The 21,947-nt window shown below is 40.6% G+C and overlaps 1 protein-coding gene across 2 annotated transcripts in view; it reads right to left on the bottom strand.

Moving 5' to 3' along the window:
• Positions 1–21,947, bottom strand: part of LOC125888637 (cytoplasmic dynein 2 heavy chain 1) — a 146,941-nt gene that overhangs the window by 113,337 nt on the left and 11,657 nt on the right. For both annotated transcript variants that reach the window (XM_049576118.1, XM_049576120.1), the window contains exons 16-36: positions 21,595–21,756; positions 21,314–21,412; positions 20,908–21,047; positions 20,484–20,712; positions 17,392–17,519; positions 16,014–16,129; positions 15,619–15,746; positions 14,935–15,084; positions 14,526–14,731; positions 11,749–11,904; positions 11,508–11,622; positions 10,966–11,136; positions 10,251–10,409; positions 9,190–9,258; positions 8,828–8,982; positions 7,930–8,062; positions 7,705–7,822; positions 6,939–7,051; positions 6,658–6,771; positions 6,398–6,548; positions 895–1,100 (exon numbers count right to left, since the gene is read on the bottom strand). In XM_049576118.1, coding sequence (XP_049432075.1) covers positions 895–1,100; positions 6,398–6,548; positions 6,658–6,771; positions 6,939–7,051; positions 7,705–7,822; positions 7,930–8,062; positions 8,828–8,982; positions 9,190–9,258; positions 10,251–10,409; positions 10,966–11,136; positions 11,508–11,622; positions 11,749–11,904; positions 14,526–14,731; positions 14,935–15,084; positions 15,619–15,746; positions 16,014–16,129; positions 17,392–17,519; positions 20,484–20,712; positions 20,908–21,047; positions 21,314–21,412; positions 21,595–21,756 — 3,018 coding nt within the window. The remainder of the gene's footprint in view (positions 1–894; positions 1,101–6,397; positions 6,549–6,657; positions 6,772–6,938; positions 7,052–7,704; positions 7,823–7,929; positions 8,063–8,827; positions 8,983–9,189; positions 9,259–10,250; positions 10,410–10,965; positions 11,137–11,507; positions 11,623–11,748; positions 11,905–14,525; positions 14,732–14,934; positions 15,085–15,618; positions 15,747–16,013; positions 16,130–17,391; positions 17,520–20,483; positions 20,713–20,907; positions 21,048–21,313; positions 21,413–21,594; positions 21,757–21,947) is intronic.

The following is a 21,947-nucleotide window of genomic DNA, read 5'->3' as shown; positions in this document are numbered from 1 at the left end:
AACGAGTGAGACTGAGCCTAGCAGGTGTTATTTTAATGGAACTGCAGAGGTGAAATAAAGCAATGTGTCATCAGTGCCCCTCATATCTGCATGAACAGTGCCCTCTAAAGGTAAAAAAAGAAGTTCAACCAATATTCCTAGAACATTTTTTTGTGAGACCTTGAATGAGTAACAAGGTAGCAATTTCTCTCAGCATTCAAGATGCTGTTTCTCTACAGAAACCAGTTAATCTAAAGTTATTTAAGGGATTGTGGTAGCATCAGTGGAGGAGCTTAAAAAACACATAACCTGCATATTCAAGTTGAACAGTCTTCCTGTTTACAAGACCGCACTGATGCCTGCAACTACCTATAACTCAGTGGTTGTTGTGCATACAGTTACATAACCATACCAGGGTGATACTACAGTACAAGTGACTATGGTACATACAGTATGCACTATGTCTACAGTATTTATGAGCTTGTCAAAAGAGACCGTGCAGGCACGAGGACTTCTAATATGCATTTGCTGATGAACTGCAGTGAGAAAATCTAAACTGCACGCACAGTATTTGATTATATAGCATGTGTTTGTGTGTGTGAAGTCTGAGTCATGAATGTGAGACAACTAATTAGTACAAAAAATAACTGATACAAATCTGGTGATTAATGCACAATTTTTGTCATTAACAAAAAAAACAAAACAAACTTACTAATTATGCAAATTAGCTGCCTCACAAAGAAGATGGAAATGTTTGGTGCTTTCCTCCCTTTTGAGTTATTGAAGACTGGAAACTAAGTAAACAAATTCATTCCCACTTTGGACTTTGATTTTATATTCTGACTGATCAAGAAGTAGCTAATCACGCTTAACTACAGAAATGTATATCCAAATTATATTTACATGCAAACACACCTGGTATTCGTATGTGTAGCTGAACTGTGCATCCACCATATGTATGATGCAGCATTTGTCTGTTCCCATGTAGAAGCGAAGCTGCTTCTTCCAGGCCCAGGCATCAAGGCTGGTAACTCCTGCCTGGCTAAGCTGCTTCACCACACTGATGTTGTGAATAATATCCAGGATCAAAGCCTTCAGCTTCAGCTGCAGGACGCTGGATTCTGTACAGGAAGACGTGAGAATATTAGGATGGCAGAATTGGTAAAGTTCTGCAAATGACAAACTTGATTATAAATGAGGATTGTTTTTGCACAGGAGTTAACACAAACATCTGCATCATCCAGTATTCTACAGTGTGCTGTATAGATATCAGTGATGTAATTTTCTCTACTTCCCCTTCTTTGATCAATTACATTAAAAGACTCTTATTTAGATGAACTTTATAAACTACAGTGGTGGAAAAAAGTTTTCGGACACCCTTAAAATTTTACACAATCTCAAATATTATCATGAAATATTTGTGGAAAAATCTTTTTTGTGTTTCAAAAGGTGTGGCTGCATTAGACAGATACAAACAAATACAAATTATATTTTTTTGTTTATTGTTTACAAGAAAAACTAACATAACTAAATTCTTGACAGTTTCAATATGTCAGTTCTCAACATTGTCGGTATCAAAGTCAACAAATAACAGAGAATGTGTTCAAAACTGAACAAAAAATAAATAAACCATCACATCATCAAATTAATATTTAGTAGTCCTGCCATTGGCACGTAGTAGAGCTCTAATCCTGGCTGGCATGTTCCCCACGAGCCTTTCACACTGTTGAGGGGTAATCTTGTCCCATTCTTCTTGAATTACTGCTTTTAATTCTTCTAAATTCTTTGGTTTATGCTTTGAAACAGACCTTTTGATAATCCAGTGGGGCTCATGTCCGGGGATTGAGCTGGCCACTCTAAGACCTGGATACTGTGCTCCTGCAGCCAAGTTCTACTGGCCTTGGATGTGTGGCAAGGGGCATTATCTTGTTGAAACATCCAGTTTTTACCTCGACGGAACAGTGCACGCGCAGAAGGGAGCATGTGGGTTTCGAGAATGGTACAATACTTGGTAGAGTTCAATGTGCCATCACAGACAGTGAGATGACCAACACCAGCAGCACTCATGCATCCCCAAACCATGATACTGCCTCCACCATGCTTGACAGTAGGTACTGTACATGCTGGCCTGGCCTTCTGCGTACCCTCACATTAGTAGGAGGAAGATAAAGCTGGAAACTGGACTCATCTGACCACAAAATCTTCTTCCAATTCCTGGCTGTTCAGTTCTTGTGTGCCTGGGCCCAACGACGCCGGGCTAACCTCTGTCTCTCATTGATCAGGGGCTTCTTGATAGCCTTGTAGGACCTTAAGCCATGATCTAAAAGTCGGCCACGTACAGCGCGGGTGGAACACTGGACACCAGTTTGGTTTGACCACTGCTGCTGAAGCTCCTGTGATGTCATTCGGTGGTTTTGCCTGCACATGCGTATCAGGATGCAGTCATTTCTTGCTGAAGAAACCCTTGGACGCCCAGATCTTGGTTTGTCTTCCAAGCTGTTGGTTCGTCTGTATTTCTGCAGAGTGTATCCAACTGCTGAAGGACTGCATCTGCACTTCCTGGCTATCTGGCGGCAGCTGTACCCTTCCTGGCTGAGAATCTTTATCTTCAGGCGTGTTTCCTGCGTTAGGTTCCTCGTTTTAGCCATTTTTGTGTCTGAAGAACTTTCAAATGTGCTGGCTTTATGTAGACACGAAGCTTGGCAACAAAAATTGTGTCTTTTAATGAAAAGAACGACCTTCATCACTGGTACCAAAATGACCCAATACTCAAAATTTCTTATGTATTTTTATGGAACCAATCAATTTTAAGTTTTTAATGGCTTTTTTAGGATTTATTTAGTATTTTGGCTGTGACTGTACTAAAAGAAATTGCACTTGAAGACCTAAGAGTGATTCTTAATGCAATATTTCACAAATGCATGGGGTGTCCGAAAACTTTTTTCCACCACTGTAGCAAATTAATTACTACTTTATTCAGTGCTCTTAAATGTTCACCCCACGTCATTAAATAACCCCAACAGGCACTCTTTTTGCTGCTTTGTAAGTGTTATTGTGAGCAGACAGAATGGCAACAGCTTTAATGTTACCATAAACCAGCAGTGTTTGACAGGTGTAAGGAAAGCTGTTAAAAGTAAAAAATTCCGAAATGCATCGATTGGTGAGAGAATAAATAGGACCACTCACTGTGTGAGCCAACAGCAATTTAGAAAGGGAAACTTTGTCAAACACGAATACAGCCACACTGATATTCTGAAAAGTCAATACCACCGACCAATACTGTCATAAATGAACTTGAGGCTACTTAGAAACTCTGTCACTGCAACTAACTTGTCCGGCTGCCCTAATTATTTAGTACCCACTGTAGTTTGAGAACAGTGTCACAGTTGAGCAAAAAGGAAAAGAAATAAGTAACAAATACAGCAAGAATAACGCCTTAAGTTTAGAGTTTGACTGACACATGCCCTGTTACAAGCGTATATCTTGGTCACGGCAAATTAAACAAATATTTGAGGAATCCTAACTAAATATATTTATTTATTATTGCATACAAATATGCATAACTTCGAATGACTAGTCTAAACTACAGCAACAAGTCCCCCTTAAAACAGCAGAGCTACAGCCTTACATGCAAGAATGTTTAGGCTTAGAATACCTTTTACTCCAATATCTTCACTGTAGATTACTTTCTACATGTATCTCTGAAGCCGGGACTTCATCTTGTAAATCATAGTTGGTTTAATAATGACGCACTGTGTAGGTGCTTTGAATTCCGTGTGAGTAGGAATCCATCAGTGATGTCAGCCTAGCCCCAGCAGCATAAAAAAATACCTTGCCAAATGAACACCATCTTGTCTTGTCTCTGTGCCAAACGGGAGATCACTCCCACTCCCCACCTGGGTTTATGGCCCATTAATGTAGACTTGGTAATTAGATTATCCTTCTTGCTATTACTTTAGCTACTTTAATCAGCACTGCCACTCCGAAGCCTCTTCAGCCTACCTGGTTGTTTTAAGAGAGCTGGTAATTTAATGATGTTATCATGGAAATGGCTTCTATTTCAAGTGTGGGTGGTAGAGATTTGAAGTCATGACACTCACCATAAGAACCATATTATCTGCAAATGTAATAATTTCCAAAAATCTAAATAAGTGATAATGGAAAATTTGTCTCCAGTAACACTTTATGCAAGTAAAACAAGCACTGTGTTCATAGTTACATTCCAAATGACACAGAAATTTGGAATTTGGCAGCAATGTACCGTGAAATTATGCCACTCCCGGGGTTATTGAAGAGCTTTTCATCTCACGCATGAGTAAAAACGATTTAAATTTAAAAATCCTTCTTACAAATTCAAGTTGTGTTGAAAAAAAAAAAAAAAAAAAAAACTCCGCTGTCATGTTTTATGTAGCCATATATTCAATCCCGAGTCATTAAATTAGCTTTCCAGCTACTGCATCTGCAGCGTTAAAGGGTACTGGCCCTCTGCAGCCTCTCGTGTCTGACTGGCTATCAAGAGATTCACACAAGAGCAGTCATTCGACATTAATCTCCCAGTCCTAAATAGCAACCCAAGATTTTGATCAGAGCTCAATCATTAACAACACAAGAGGGAGTCTGATAATGGAACAAAAAGCAAGAGGGACGTAGCAAGTGTTTAAAGGGCATGGCAATTTGGGGAGGCTAATATTATCATGACTGTGATCAGCAACCAGAAAGCAAAAGAAAATAGGGGTGAGAGAGAAGGACAACATCCTGAGCACCATTTAACATGCTACAAATAGAGTATGTCTGAACATTTACTGACCTCTTCACACTAAAAAACATCACACAGGGCTCCTCATGTCTGGGTTTGTATCAGTCTCACATCAGAGGTCGTTTTATCCTCTCAATTTTCAATTTTGAAAGCCCAAATTATGATCATAATTTAGTCATTGTCAGCATAGGGAGATACAGTATATGGTCGAAGAAATTTAAGGATAGGGTCAGAGTAGGGCCGTAACAGTACATGTATTTGTGTCGAACCGTTCGGTACGCGACTTTCAGTTCGGCACGACCCTGTACCGAATTATTGGGCGCAGGATATTATTTTATTTTATTTTGTTTTATTTTAATTCCGTTTTTGCGAGCTGAACCATTTGAAATATCTAGTTCCCCGACGGACATAATTGAGTGACGGACCGAGTCCCGTAAATCTCCGCTTTCACTTTGTGCGGCGCATTCTCGCATTTTGACAACATGGCAAGTGAGCCTGACGATCCTGAAGACCCACCCGCAAACCTTAAGTCCTCCGTTTGGGAACACTTTGGTTTCAGGGTAAAATACGAAGATGGAAATAAACAAGTTGACAAGACAAAAGCAGTGTGCCGACACTGCAGGACAGCGGTCGGGTATGTACTTGGAAACACATCTAAAGCGACACCACCCGAGCTTGAACGTTAACCGGCACGACTAGAAAAAGCAATCTGGTGCAAACTACGATATCGTCGTCGTTTAAAAAGAAAGAGCGTTTCCCTGACCATTGCGCTAAAGAAATAACCAATGCCATTGGAGTTGAGTAAAATTGTTTAAGCTGCACTTTAGATATAAGCATGTTTTGTTTACTGCACGGAAAGCTAAGTAAGTTCCTAGTAAAACTGAATCTGAGTAGGCTTTAAAGCTGACCAGCTGCACTATACTTTTATTTTAATTGAGTAAAACTGTTAAAGCAGAAATGTATATTTATATTTTTAATTCAAAAAAAAAAAAAAAAACAGCAGGATTTTATTTTTCACTTTTATATTTCTATTTTCATTCAAACAATGTGAAAAAGCAGGATTTTATATATATTTGTTTCATTCAAAAATTGTGTAAAAAGAGTTAACTGCTGTGGTGGTATGTTTTAATAAGGTTACCAATAAGTAAAAGATATTTAATAGTTGTCTATTTTTTTCATTACTGTACCGAAAAAAAACCGAACCCTGACTTGTGTACCGAGGTACGTACCGAACCAAGATTTTTGTGTACCGTTACACCCCTAGGTCAGAGGGTTTTGTATGCACTAAGACATTTATTTAACCTGAGCACAACCTATACAAACACATATTTTTCTTCATACCATCCCTATCATCATTTAGCTTTTATTTATTCAACATGCATGAAATACATCCAGGCCAATGTTTAAAAATGCATTCATTCATTTTGGCCACTAGTGGTCAGAAAAACTCCAAAACAAGCTGACAGTCACACAGTACCGACACATTATCAGCTTCTAATGTTGCTATAGCTAACATGTTAGCATATGATTGCCTACTCCATGTTCAGGACATTTTAAAGGGCATTTAAGAGGCACATACAGATTCTCTCTGCTCTGGTGCAAACAGAGGGGAGAGCATGGATAAATTTACCAATGCAGACACACAAACACAGACACCACTACCTGTGTTAGTTTGATCGTCAGAGCTGGTGTCCACTGTAGTATAGTGTTCTAGTTTGGCGTTGAGCTCCAGCTCCAGCTGCTGCAAATTTTGCTCCTTCAAAGCTCTTTCCACATCTTCAGTAAACTGGATTTGCTCAGCCAGACACAGAATCTAAACCAAAAATTAGAGCATTCAGACATTTCAGATGCTTTTACGTACATGGTCTTGGATTTCAACTTTATAAAAAAGTACTGTGGGTTGTATAAAAGTATGCATGTACCTGTGATGGGTAGCGTGAGGGGTCCAGCGCCCCTTTCTTTCCTGCTGACAGACATTCATACAGCAGGTGTTTCAGAGTCTCCTTCATTTCCACAGAGAGATTACTGAGCCACTCCTTGAGAGAAGGAAACAGTTTACACACAGCCACAAACAGGTATGCAAATAAAATTAGTGTATAAAACTTTATTTCAAAAAACGAATGCAATATGCTCTAAACAAACTGAAATCAACACGTTCATGCAAAGCTTTCAGGGTCCAATTAATACTGTTCAATAGCTTTACCTCCACAAGGCTGGTGATGCGTATGACGTTTCTGAGCGGCACTATTTCTCCCTCCAAGGAGCACATGGCGACAATGTGCTGGCATTGCTCATCAAAAACAACACTGTGGATGCCTGCACAGATAATTAACACACAGATTATATTCACTGTCCAAAATAATACGCTATGATACAAGGGACGCAAGGAAGACAGGAGAAGATAAGAGAACAGAACAAAGGATAGGACAGAAAAACAAAGAAGAGTACAACATAACATTATGTTCCATGACAATAAGTGCATTCAACCATGTGGGTGCAATAATCATGCAGGTACATCAACTCCATCAAATATGCCGATTTACATCAAGAGTGTGTAGAGCTTCTACTGTCCTGATGTCAATAGGGAGTTTGCTCCACCATTGTGAAGTCAGGACAGATAACAGTCTTGGCTTTGTAGAGCAGTAGCTGGGCCTCCTTCATATTGAGGGAGTAGCAAGTCAGTTGGCGGTAGTAGAGCACACTGAATGGGGTTTGACCATGCCTAAGATGCAGGATGGACCTGAGCCATCTCCAGCATAACTGGCATAATCGGTGTAGAGTACAGAGTAGTGGGGTAGTGTGGGAGAACTTGGACAAGATGAAGACCAGCTGAGCTGCTGCATTCTGGATGAACTGCAGAGGTCAGACGGCACATTGAGGCACACTAGCCAGGAGCGAGATGCAGTAGTTTTAGCACGAGATGACAAAAAGAAAAAGAAAATGATAGAACAAAACATGTTTTTTCTGACCTGCAAAGAGTTTCTTGAGGTGTGACTGGATGACAGTTGGGTTGGTTGCCTGACCAAGAATCTCTAACAGATCATCATCTCCTATGAAGTAGAACCTTGGGAAGGCAGAGCGCTTCTCCTGCAACACATAAAAAAGATAAGTGGTGATGTTTACAACCTATGTTTTACTAATGTAGTCTCATAAAGTGTGTGTGTGTGTGTGTGTGTGTGTGTGTGTGTGTGTACCTCCAGGAACTCATTGAGTGACTTTTGGCAGCGCTGCAGCTGATCCAGTATGGTGACCAGGGAGTTTCTGATGCCAGCCCTTGAGCTCAGAGAAACAACTCTGTTGTCTCTCTGAATGTCTGACATTATAGACCTGTTACACATGCGGGGAAAGTATTTTGTTACTGACTGCGCAAAAAGAAATCCCACCTGTGATTCAAATTCTATTTGTGCATCTCTCCCAGCAGAAGACACCACCCTAGTGTTATACTGAGTACTGGCTGCAATAAACCTGAACATTAAACAGAAATGAACAGTACATCAAAACATATCTGTGCAGTAAGAAAGAAAATCACCACCAGTATGGGAGTGGATATCGAATGACACAATGAGTAAGGTTTAAATGCCAATTCAAGCTTAAATTTAAGGGTGTTTATATTCACGTATGATGGATAGTGCTTCATTTCAGACTGGGAGTTTATGGGAGTGGGCAGTGTGCTTGCAACCTCTTGGTCAAATTCAATAGATACACATTTGACCTGAATTACTCTCGCTGTCAACCAATTTGCAATGTAGAGCAAAAGCTCTCTGGATACGGACCAGGGGCCTCAGAGACAGTTTTTACCCCCAGGTGGTTAGATTACTGAACAGCAAGCACTTTGAATAACTCTCAGTATTGTAGGACACACAGGACACGCATCTGGCATTTTAAATGTTTTTATGTGAGGTACTGCAAGCACTTTAAAACATTTAGATTATTGTAGAACAGCAAGCACTCCAAAAGTATTAGATGTGGAATGGCAAGCACTTGTATTCGAATGTACACTGTACTTTTTAATATGTCTGAGAACAAAATAAACATGAACTTGAAACTTGGATGGGATACAGTCACTCTCTCACACACAAACACACAGACTACCTGAAGTCTTCATCAACCCGTTTGAAGCGGGCCTCCTCACGGGGCAATGCCCCTCGTCCAAAAATGGGCTCCAGATAAACCCAACGCCTCTGGATGGCATTCAGACTGAGCAGGTACTCATCTAAGTCTGATAGACGAACCTCCCACAGACTGACCTGGACATATGCAAAGTAAATACAGTAACATACAGTAAACAACAGTAATAAAAAACATGCAACAACACTACAGCAATTCATTAAATTAGGTTAACACATGTTGTATATTTAATAAACAGAGAGTCTGGGGAGATTCACATTATACCAAAAATAAAAATGAAGCACTTAAAGATTATAAAAGTGTATTCATAGATTCTTTGACCTGACCTTGTCTTGAAAGCCGCGGTAGTAGGGAGAGTCTTTCAGAGACTGCAGCAGACAGCGGTTATCTCCCACCTGGATGGGCACAGAGCGGTGATAAAGCCAATGTTTGCTAATCCTTAAGATTTCATTTAATGGTGCCTGTAGATATGCCTGCATTTTCCTTAAGACTCTTTTGTGTCTTCCGAGTTGATCTACAAAATGGTCACTTTAATGGACCTGCCTGAAATAATGATTATTAAAAAATAATGAATAATAGGAAATTCAAACAACAACTGAAGGCGACTTTCCAAATGATTTAATGTTTTCAAAAGCACTGCCTTGTATGCAGAATTTACTTTTGTATTTTTGTGTACTATCTTAATAAACAGCATTATGCTGAGTCAAAGTCCAACATTTCTGCTAACACCTTTATCTGTATCTTACCATTATCAAGTAGGCAAAAACAGAGAACACTGAAGCAGCCACATCCTTGATCACACTGTCATATCATTTGTTAAATCTATCTAGGGGCCAGCCCAAATTCAATGATAGAGAAGAAGTCTAATTTATTTGAAACAATAACATGTTCACAGAGAAAAGATTACTTAACTACAGTGGAACAAATTATGCTGAATAGGGATGAGATGTTTTATTATTACAGAGGGTTATGTGCAGAGAGGCAATCATGGGACCTGTAACAGATGACAGGGATATTAGAAAGCATTGTTTGGTGTTAAAAGCTAAAAGATATTTGGCGGTTACTCAAAACAGAAAGCAGATGCTGAAGAATTTCTTGGTTGCAGGCATATCAGTCAGGCTGAGAAAAATTTGTGGAGATACAGAATTAATAAAACAATGTAACACAGCCTTCTCATTTGGTGGATGCCATCTGCTTTGTACAAGAGGGTTACGGTCAAAGTGTGGCTGATAAAACTGTAGCCAGTTGTGATAAACTTTAATTTACTTTGCTGATTAAGCTGTAGTGCCAATGACATACCCTGGCTCCATCTAACAAGAGTGTGTTTTGTGTTTAGATGCAGTATGTGAGTCCGTCTTTGTTTGTTTCTGCATGCCCGAGTGTCTACCTGGTTGACTATATCCTTCCAGTCCTTGATGAGGGTGAGAGTGCGCTTGCTGCTGTCCGTGTACTCTGTGAGGTTGAAGGTAGCTGCAGCTCCCCACAAATCCAGCTCCCTCAGTGCTTCTCTGATTGTCACCTCTGCCTGAGCACGGCTGTTCAGATCCTGTAACACACACACACAAACATATGTGCCCTGTTCAATCAAATTTTCAAGACAAACTATGAAGATGCAGATTTTCTAAGTGGCATGACAGATATATAATGTGAGGCACTGAAAATCCAGAAAAAAGAGGAACTTTATTGAACAATTTTATTTACCAAAACTATCTCTTAATACATATTGTTTCTGAATAAAATTACTGAATCAGTCTGTTACGAAATAAAACACTGCAGTTATCAGTCAAATTATTCAGTAATGGCCTGCATGCCAAACCTACAGACTGTGTGTGAAAATGTCTGTAACCTACAGTATGGTCACAAGCTTTAGCTGAACTAAAACATATGCAATTTCTTACTTACTGCTGCCCCCTTGTGGCCCTAGACATGTATTGCGGTAACATTGGCAACCTTTACAATTCATATTTATTTAACAAACCTTGTCCCATACCTAAAAAGGTAAAAATATAAAATGAAATATTTAAAAGAGGTGTGTGTCCCTGTAGAAGTATGTGTGTCTGCCCATTATGTATATGTCTGTGCTTGAGTGTGTGCACACATACCTTGAGCTCCAAGGCCTTCTCTATGATGGTGTTTGCCACACCGAGGAGGTCATTAAAGGTAAGTCTCTCTAAAGTCGTCCCTCTTGGAAGGCCAAGCAAACGGAACATGTCCAACCAGTGGTCCTGGGACAGGTGTTCCCCACGCACATACTTCAGCACTGGGACCATGTTCTAGACATACAGATGGAAAAGTGTGAACATAAAAGTTAAATTTGAACAAAATATATCGCATAAGGCTGACTGCCATGAACTTTTCTGAACAAATGTATGCTACCCAAAAGAATAATCATTTTAAATTTGGTGGTACCATGAATACTCCGATAATGCTCCACTGACTAACCTCACATTTTAACACCCTGGCAGGCTTTAAGAATTGCTGAATTGTCAGTAAATTGTCCAAAACTTTTGCATTGTTGAGCGTAATAAACGCTGTAGCCTTTAAGCCCTGTTTGAGGGTCTTTATAGACATGTTCCTCTATGATAAATATACTCAAACTGAAGAGAAGGCGATGTTATGTTAGTCCACCAACTATACTGTCTACCTTGTATTTGTCCACTTCTCCTTGCAGTTTAACAGACATGGCAGTAGGCTGCTCCAGCTTCCTGAGTCTGTCCTGCCACGTAAACAGAAACTCTTCAAACACATATGTCTTACTCCTGTAAAACAAAAGAAACATACATATCAACATATAACTGAAAACAGAGTAGTGACAAAAAATAAGAAAAGTTCCAATTCTAGGAGATTGAGATCTGTCTACAGCAGGCCTAATCTTTACCCCCTACCTGAATGTGATCCAGTCCTCCTGGGCCTTTTCTGTGAAGCCTTGCTGCCACTCCTCATACAGACCCCACATCTGGCTGTGCTCCTCCATGTCTGCTTTTGTCTCTTCAGCCAGAGAGAAATCTGGAGCCCCCAGGTCAAAATAGGCACAGTCCTCACTGAGGAGACGGGAGGAGAGGGAAGCAGAGGAGTGCAGAGGAGAAGAGAGGAGACGAGAGGAGAGGAGAGGAGAGGAGAGGAGAGGAGAGGAGAGGAAAGCAGAGGAGTGCAGAGGAGAGAAAAGTGATTGCCACTTAATCCAACAGTTCTCTCAGGTGAAAAGCAGGAGAGGCACTCATCTCTGAACTATGATATTATGATTATTATAATTATGATATATGTTATTTTTGAACTGAGAGCAAGATGCACACTTTTTACTTCTTTGAGTGTATCAACACTTGACGTAAAGGCACTACAACACGTCCTTGTAGGTGTAAGTGAGGTGACTTCACAAGTAGACTTGTATATTAGTTCTACTCTGGGGCAGCTGCTCTGCACGGTGCTCTGGGCTGAAGTGTAATTGGGTAAAGGCTATGAATAATATACTATTTCTCATTATTTCAGGTTTGATGTGTACATAGAAATGCATCGGTAATAATACTGAGTAGCTTCAAATATAAAAAAAACATATAACAGAAAGCAGGGGCTGCAAGGAAATTGAAAAATAAAATTAAGACTTGGGTACTGGTACTCAATACATTTAAGGTATTGACCCAAATAACCCAGTATCAAGCAGTATCAAAATGTCTTTTGTCAAACAACACCTGCATTTATACTTTCTTGCACTGTGTGTCTGATCCAGCACCATCCATACTCACCACCCATTCAGCAAATTTTGTGTTGATGCCATCTCCAGAGCGACTCTACTTTCGGTAAACAGACAGTTTGATGTCTGTCCGGTTAGCTTATAGAGCAGCTGTGGCTAACATCCAACACCAAGTTCTTAAACTATCTTAAAAGACTCACATCAACATCAAAGCAGCTTGACTCTGTCATTAAACCCCTTCATAAACATCAGGTAACTATAGCCTTATGATGCTAACAGTTAACCTAATCACTATTGAGCGTGGTGTATTTAAACATGCAATATGTAATTTTCTGGGGTCCATGTCATTGGTTCGACAGCCCATTGGTTCGACAGCCCATTAGTCCGACTGTCCGCGGTGCTGAACGGCTCGCGGCGGGTGTATGGTGCGCCGCGACCAGCTTGAGGCGGAGCAGGCTCACAGCTTATGAGTTTGTCACTTTCTTTTTCATTTTAACCCACACCATGATCTTTTCCTGACCCTAACCAAGTGGTTTTTGTGCCTAAACCTAACCAGACCTTAACCACAGGGCATCATGATGATTTCGGAACGGACTTCGGAACAATGAGTTTAATATGGTCGCAACAATGGGATGTCGAACCAATGGGCTGTCGAACTAATGGGCAGTTCCCATTTTCTGCCGCTAGGGGTCTCAAACCAAAACAATAACAGAAGACGGAGTTGGATGACGTCACGAAGTAGCGTGGGATCATGGGAGTTGTGGTCATATAACAGATACAGATCTGACGTTCCTCACTCCGTGAAACCGACCGTGGCAGTTTTTTGGCAGAGCAAGCTTCAGCTCAGCATTATAGAAACCTATCGTTAGATGCTGTGGTTAGCCAGCCTCCGCTCTGCAGCGGAGGCCGCTGGCCGGAGTGCTGGTGCCCCGGCGGGCAGCAGTGCTTGCAATACACTGGTGGAAATGATTAATATTTCAATAACATCAGCCAGATGTTCGCTTACCTGTCTAGTAGAACACACGCGAGGTCCGCGTCGAATTGTAGTCCTAGATTTTCACAAAGCTCTCTCCATCTCGGAAAGGCCACACCAATATTTATCCTTGATTTAGCTCTCTTCTTATCCCAAATTCTTCTGGGATCGCTTGGTTGACCCGTACGTTTCCGTTTTACTGGCTTGTTTACCGGGACAGCTTCGGTGTCAGAAGCTGCAGCAACCGTCAATGCATAATCATGATCCGTGATCAGTTAGCTTAGCCTAGCAACAGTAACGTTCTTTCTCTGACGTCTCATCCCATCTGCTTCTTCTTCTTCTCCTTCATTTAATGGCTATGGTAACTGGAGTTACGTCGCCATTGACATGCGACCTAATGACACGGTCCGTAACTTTTATTAATATTTCATATTTATCTGGGTTTGAAAAATTTCTGATAATCAAAGTACACAACTAAACAAAATATATAATATTGGTTTAATCATTTTTAGACATTTTTATGTGGAAAAACTATATATTATACCTTTAACCAAGACCAAAGGTATGGCCATACTACACTCCATTCACATTATAGGTACCGAATGAAATACTCTGTTGGTATCAGTATCGTTTAAAAGGTACTGATACTGGTACTGGTACTGGTATTGTAATTTATCAAACAAAACCCAGCCCTTACTAGAACACTGTGTTTTGTTGAGTCACAAACATTAATAGTGGATCTGAATAATAAGTCAAACTTGTGGCTAAAATCTAAAAGGCTATAATTGTATCACATTAGATTTAGTTAAGTTACTAACAATCCCATCAATATTGAAAAAAAAGAAGAAGATTTTTTTTAAACTATTTTCTGGCCACAGCATCACCACATTTTTTCCAACTACAGCATGTTCTAAAAAGATGAAGGCAATATACATCTGAATCAGCTGCCCCAACTCTCTGAGCAAAGAAAAAAACTGGTCAGCATATTAAAAAGGACTTACAGCAGTTTACTGCGCACAAGCTCAAGCTCCTGGAACTCCTGCTGCTTGTCCCTGATGGTCTGGAGGCACGCAAGAAGAGCAGCATGATCACCGCTCTCAAGCATCTCATCTTTAGGCTTCAGCTGGTCCCAGCGGGCTTTAAAACGTTCCAGATCCGCTCTATAGACATCAATACGACTCGCCGCATTACTTCGCATCACCTCCACCTAAGAGGGGAACAGGGCGAGGGAGAGCAAATAGCACAAGAGCACAGCCAGAGACAGAAAGGAAGGGTGATTAGGGTAAATGGGCATTGTTATTTTTCATCTAAAGACTTTCAAAAGATGAGAACTAGCAGAAAGCCTTTACAGAAAATCTTGGATGTGAAGTTTTTAAACCATAAGCCAACATGTTTGTGAGTTTATGTCACCTGATCTTTGATCATGAGCTGGTGGCTCTCCATGACAAGCTCTAGTTTGTCCCATTTGGCCCTCAGTGAGGACAGGGAGTCCAGACCACCCCCAGCCACAGCTCGCAGCAAGCGGTTCTTCTCCTCAGCACACTGGAACTGAGGTAGGATCTATGCACATACAAACTCTAGTTAATTAGTTACAATGTCATGTCAAACATGTGTCCTGTTCCACATGGAACTACCTGTACAAGACACTGCTATGTGTGAAACATCAGAAATATAACAACAACACATACAGCATGAATTCCCAAACACTTCCCTCCATGCGTGCCATGTCATTGACAGTAGGGGCTTACATAGAAAAGGCTCATTAAAGCTACAATTAGAAACTGTCACTATATTTTGAAAGAGGGTCAATGAGCCTCTAACACTGCTGTCAATGATGCCAATCACTGCTCATAAACTGCAGTCAAACTTTCAAACTAGGCAGCCCTGATCAAATATGATTCAAGATTCTGTTATTGCATTGGCTATTTCTTGCCTCAAATGTTTTCAGAAACATATTTTCCTGTACTATTTCAAATTACCAACTAAGGCTTTACAAAAATGTTTACAAAAAAATCTGAAAAAACTACCAGTATTAGTATTTTTTGTTCAAGAAAGTTCCCGTGCAGAGTTATGGAGTGTGTTACTTTGTCTTACTTCTGGTTTGCAGGCTAATATCTGGTTATATTTGCCACTGGCCGCACCAATCTCCTCCATGCTCTCTGGTCGGTTGGACAAGGCCTCTATTGACTCTGAAACAAAACTGTCTATGGCCTGGGTGTGCCCTGAAAGCAAGAGGGAGGGTGGTACACACAAAGGAAACGGAAAAGGAAAGAGAAATTAAGAGCAAAGGGGATGTCACCGGGCCAAGAGAGTGAAAAACAAAATTGAAATAAAGAAGAAAAGTGAAAGAAAATGAAATAAGAAAAGTTTGGGCTTGTGACTCGTGTAAAATACATTGATAACTTTATAGAAAATGCAATTCATGATATTGAGACAGAATGAAAGCAAAGTTGGAAAAAATGAAAGTAAAAAGACCAGTCAGTTTGTACCTTGAATGGATTTCCTGAGTGATAAAAGCAGGATGTCAAATAGCCTCTGGATTAGGTCATCGATGACAGCTTTTACTGGCTCACAGTTGACTGTAATGCAGTCTACTTTCTCCTGACTGGCAAAAGAAGGAAAGGATCAGCACCTGAGACTCTATTGATATGGTGAAACATCCTGTATTTGCAGAGTCAGTTAACATGAACTGAACCAAAGAAGTGAATTTAATCCTGGCAGTGGGAATAAAATGCCAGCTAAAGTGCAAATGGCCAAATAATTAGCAGACCCCGCTTGTGCCAATAACAAGTCAGTCTTAACAAGCTATCTGCCTTAAGATACCAAAATAGTTAATGGTGACCATCCTGGTTAAATTCTGAGCCTTTACATGTTGTGTTTTTCCCCACTGTTTTGTAATTAATGTGTATTTTAAAAAAGTACTATAAATATGAACATTTTACATTTGAGAGCTCTTCTGTGCAATCACCTCCCTGTTTCGGTCTGGGAGGCAGACACCGTCTCCACATTAAGCACTTAAGACTTTTCTGTTTGATAAAGCCCATAGTCAGGGCTGGCTCAGGCTTGTCTTGGACCAGCCGCTAGTTAGGCTGACTTAGGCCTAGTCTGTCGGGGGACCTCCTATAATACACTGGGCACCTTCTCTCCTTCTCTCTCTCTCTCTCTTCTTAGTTTCTGAAAAGTTGGTTATTCTTCATTTGCTAACATTTATGTCCTATTTCTGCACATCCCTAACTCGGCTTCTTCTCCGGAGCCTTTGTGCTCCACTGTCTCGCAGGTTAACTCACATCGCAGCGGTGCCTGGATGGCGTGACGTGTGTGGTTGTGCTGCTGCAGTGGTCCTGCCTGATGCCTCCTCCTACTGCTGTTATTATTAGTCATACTTCTACTGTTATTATACACATACAATTATTATTATTGTCACATACATATACTATCATATATCATTATATACACATAACATATGCTACCAAAATTACTGTTATTGTAGCTATTGTCATTACTGCTTGCCCTGCATCTCTCTCTGTCTCAATTTCTCTCTCTTTATGTATCTTTTTGTCATATGGATTACTGTAAATGTATTATAATGATCTGTTCTGTACAACATCTATTGCACGTCTGTCCGTCCTGGAAGAGGGATCCCTCCTCAGTTTCTCTTCCTGAGGTTTCTACTGTTTTTTTTCCCCCATTAAAGGGTTTTTTTGGGGGGAGTTTTTCCTTATCTGCTGTGAGGGTCATAAGGACAGAGGGATGTCGTATGCTGTAAAGCCCTGTGAGGCAAATTGTGATGTGTGATATTGGGCTTTATAAATAAAATTGAATTTATTTTTTTTCATTTGACTTGTGTTTATAATGTGTGATGCATACCTGGGCAGACGTTCTGACTCCTTCCCTTTGGCTTTCAGGGCCTTGAAGTTTCTCTCCCAGTCTTGCACTGAGTTCAGATGCTTCTCCACTAACTTCTCTAAATCAACCTGGCCCAGCACCACCCACTCCTACAAAACACACACACACACAAGCACGCACACACACAAAAATCACAGCGGTTAGGTGCTTTGCATATTTCCCAATTATAAATGTTCCTGTATCAAAGATCACAAAATCTAGGCAAGGCAAGGCAAGTTTATTTGTAGAGCACAATTCGTACACAAAGTAATTCAAAGTGCTTTACAGAACAAGAAAATGCATTAAAATCACAATACAAAATAAAAACATAAATAATCATTATAAAATGAACTTTAAAAGAGAAGAGTACAGATAAGATCCTTTCAGTTATATGCACAGTGAAATAGAGCTGTTTTGAGTCTAGATTTGAACATTGTCAGAGTAGAGGCCTGTCTCACATCTTCAGAAAGACTGTTCCAGATTTTAGCTGCATAAAACTGGAATCCTGATTCCCCATGTTTAGTCCTGACTCTGGGCACCAGCAGGAGGCCGGTCCCTTAGGTCCTCAGAGTCCGAGATGGTTCATATGGCACTAACATGTCAGAGATGTACTTTGGTGCTAGGCCGTGGAGAGACTTGTACACAAGCAGAGCTGCTTTAAAGTCTATTCTCTGAGCCACAGGAAGCCAGTGTAGAGACCTGAGCACAGGACTAATGTGCTCGTACTTCCTGGTTCTGGTCAGGACCCGAGCAGCAGCATTCTGGATGTACTGCAGCTGTCTTACAGTCCGTTTGGAGAGGCCAGTGAGCAGGCCGTTACAGTAATCTAACCTACTAGAGACAAATGCATGGATAAGTCTCTCCAAGTCAGGTTTAGACACTATACCTTTGATTTTGGCAATGTTTTTTAGATGGTAAAAAGCTGCTGATGTTATTGATTTGATGTGGCTGTTAAAGTTCAAGTCTGAGTCCATTATTACCCGAGATTTCTAGCCTGATTTGTAGGTTTTAGAGAGAGAGACTGGAGGTGACTGCTGACACTTTCTCTTTGTTTCTGTGGACCAAATACGATGACTTCAGTCTTGTCTGAATTTAGCTGGAGAAAGTTGTTTTGCATCCACACACTGACCTGTTGAATGCAGTGACAGAGTGAATCCACTGGTCCATATTCACCTGCTGTCAGTGAGACACAGATCTGAGTGTCGTCTGCATAATTGTGGTAGGACACATTATTACTTTGTATTAACTGGCCTAAAGGCAGCATGTAGAGATTGAACAGAAGGGGTCCCAGGATTGACCCTTGGGGCACCCCACAGGTCAAGGCCATGTGGTCTGAGACACAGTTACCAATTTCAACAAAGTACTTCCTGTCTTCTAGATAGGACTTCAACCAATTTAGGGCAGTGCCAGAGATGCCCACCCAGTCCTCTAGTCTCTGTGAAAGGATCTCATGATTGACAGTGTCAAAAGCAGCACTCAGATCTAGCAGGACTAAAACTGAGACTTTGCCTGCGTCAGTGTTCAGGCGGATGTCATTTGTCACCTTAATAAGAGCGGTCTCAGTGCTGTGATGGGGTCTAAAACCTGACTGGAAAACATCAAAGGAGTTGTTCTTTCGGAGAAAGTCAGTAAGCTGTTGGTAAACAACTTTCTCAAGGACTTTGCCTAAAAACGGCAGATTTGAAATGGACCGGTAGTTGTTCAGTACTGTGGCATCGAGACTGCTCTTCTTTAGGAGAGGCTTTATAACTGCAGTTTTCAAGGCCTTTGGGAATGTTCCAGATTGTAGTGACATGTTAACTATGTGAGCGAGTGGTGGTAACAAACTGCTCAGCACAGACTTTAGAAATCTAGTGGGTAACACATCGAGGCAGCATGTAGACGAACTCAGACTGGTGATGATCTCTTGGACAGTTTTGTCAGTTACAGGTGCAAAATGAGTCAGCTCTAAGTGTCTAGGTGGCTGCAGGGTTGTTATTGGTGTTGTGGAATTGATGGCATTTTTAATGGTCTGAACCTTGTCGCAAAAGAATACTGCAAACTCATTACACTTAGAGGTGGAGATCAGTTCCAACGGCAGTTGAGCTGGAGAGTTTGTTAATCGTTCACTGTTGCAAATAAGACACGCGAGTTGTTACTGCAGTTTCCAATAATTTCAGAAAAGTACCTCTCCCTTGTTCTACGTAAGATCCGGTTGAACACGTACAACTTTTCTTTATAAATTTCATAATGAACATGAAGCTTCGACTTGCGCCAAAGCTACATGTAATACCCAGAAATAGGTGACTAAATAAAAACAAAACAAAGTAGGGGTGATAGAAGAGAAGTCTAGAGGTGACTGAGGGATTTCCCGACGATTTAGATATGCATGGCTACGGACAGAAGGGAAAAGATAATATACTGTGCTCACTGTTCTACTAAGGTAGTGTTAAGGGGGAAAATGCTGACAATAAAGACAATACAGCTTCAGTACATAAAAAGGGAAGAACGACTAATTTAAACTGTATTCTTTCAAAGAAAACAGTACAGTAATGGTTCCTTGCAATGATTCAATGAGCAAAGGACCTCTGAGGCCAGTGTCAAATCCCTGAACTGTCAAAGAGCAGCATGCTTGCCACAGAATTTAATGCATCCTCACATTGTCTTTGCATTGTTTTCCCATCTGTCTCTACTCATGACATTAATGCAGATCTTTTGGACTATTATCTCTGTTCTCCATGCAATGAACTTTTGCACATCCCCTATCAATATGTTTTGCATATGTTGGACAAAACTGTACAGCTTTTTTCGAATCATTAAAGCAGGTAAACATGCTCTACTAGAAACCCCGCATGCAAGTTTGAAACTGAAAATGAGAGTATGTGACCTTTAATATGTTCACTCTATGGATATTACTTGTATGATTCATTAGTACTCATTAGAATAGTTTCATTTTGTATGGGGATAATTACCCTAGACATGACGAAAATTGTTATACTTCTCTTATCTTTATACAAATGCTTTTAATGGGACAGTTGACTGAAAATCATCTGTCATAATCAGCATCAATGCCAAAAAAGCTGTTCTTTAGGCACCTTGAACTTGTGTTGTATAGCCAGCAGACGAATGAAGAGGTCCTCAGCCTTGCTGAAAATGGTGAGGAACCCAGAGGCGTTTCTATCAATCATCACGCTAAAGATGAGCTCCTCCCCCTGGGCGCTGACACCTTTGAACTGGTTTGGAATTGAGATGAACCGTTTCATCTCCCTGAAATAGCGTGCTCGCACTTCCTCAAATGGAGGACGGAACTGCAAGCGGCCCTGTCTATTCACAAGAAGGAGAGGAAAACATAAAAACGGGGGAAAAACTGCTGATCAATTACGTTGTTGTACGAGAGAGGGGAAATACTATGTATGTTTGAGAGAAAGAGAAAAAAGGCAACAACAAGGTAGAGTTGAGAGTGAAATGGAATTAGAGAATAGACATAAAGAGCAAGACAGTCAAAGTGTGTGTACTGACTTAAAAGTGAGGTCTATGTTTATCTCAGGCAGGTTCTTGTTCAGAGCTTCCAGTCCAGTCTGGTACTGGTGTTCAAGAGCCTTGTACAGCTGATGGTTCCAGTGCTGACGCCATGCCCGCATGTCATCAGACCTGAAGCCCTAAACACACACACATACATGCATAGGTTTTCCAAGAACTAAAATTTGTTGTACAGGTTGTGTATATCCAAAGACAAGCTTTGTAATGAGTGCTAAAAGAGTTTTGTAACATGCTTTTTTTACAGTGATAATCACAGAACTCCCTGGTGTTTTCTCCACGTTTGTCATTCATATAAAAATAATGTGTTCAGTAAAAAACCCATGTAGATAAAAATTACATGAAGGCCGGCAGCAAAGACACTTACACTTCTGACAGTTAACAATACCTGAGCCTCCAAAGTGGCAAAGCCAGTGCGGAGGTCCTGAAGCCCATCCTTCCACCGCTGCTGATGTCTCAGTAGGTCCACATTCATCAATGTCACCACCTGAGAAATGTCCCCAGAGGTGTGCGAGCAAATACACAGCAAGACTTTAGTTACTAATCTCAGATTATGATTCCAAAGGAATATGCTCACAATAAATAATTCAAATTAGTGCCAATTGCCTCTCTATTTAATAATTTAGTGAACAACTGAAGTCAAAATACAGTCTAACAGCATGCTGCAACCTTGTCAGTGAAGTCAGTGTGCCATTTTCGTAACTTCCTGTTCTCGGTGGAGAGTTTCTCTGCAGCAGACTGCAGCTTAGCAATGTAAACTTCCAACTCTTTGGGGTTGTCCCAGGTGATCTGCAGTTTACCACCTGAGTCCTTTGACTGAGAACGAGGATTCTAAAAAAGAAAAGCAGAAATATCATCTCAAGTCCAAAATAAGAAATCAGCGCCAGGAACAATTTATCAATGATAAGTAAGTTTCATGTATAAAATGTTTTGCTGTGTTAAAGAAATTTCAAGAACTATATTTTGTGTTCTATGGTAAATGTCTTTTTACCACAGTGTTGTATGGTTTTAATTAATGTACA

This window comes from Epinephelus fuscoguttatus, linkage group LG5 (assembly GCF_011397635.1).
Source record: "Epinephelus fuscoguttatus linkage group LG5, E.fuscoguttatus.final_Chr_v1".
NCBI classification, from domain to species: domain Eukaryota; kingdom Metazoa; phylum Chordata; class Actinopteri; order Perciformes; family Serranidae; genus Epinephelus; species Epinephelus fuscoguttatus.
The sequence above is the reverse complement of the archived record's forward strand: the minus strand, read 5'-3'. Positions and strand labels throughout refer to the sequence as shown.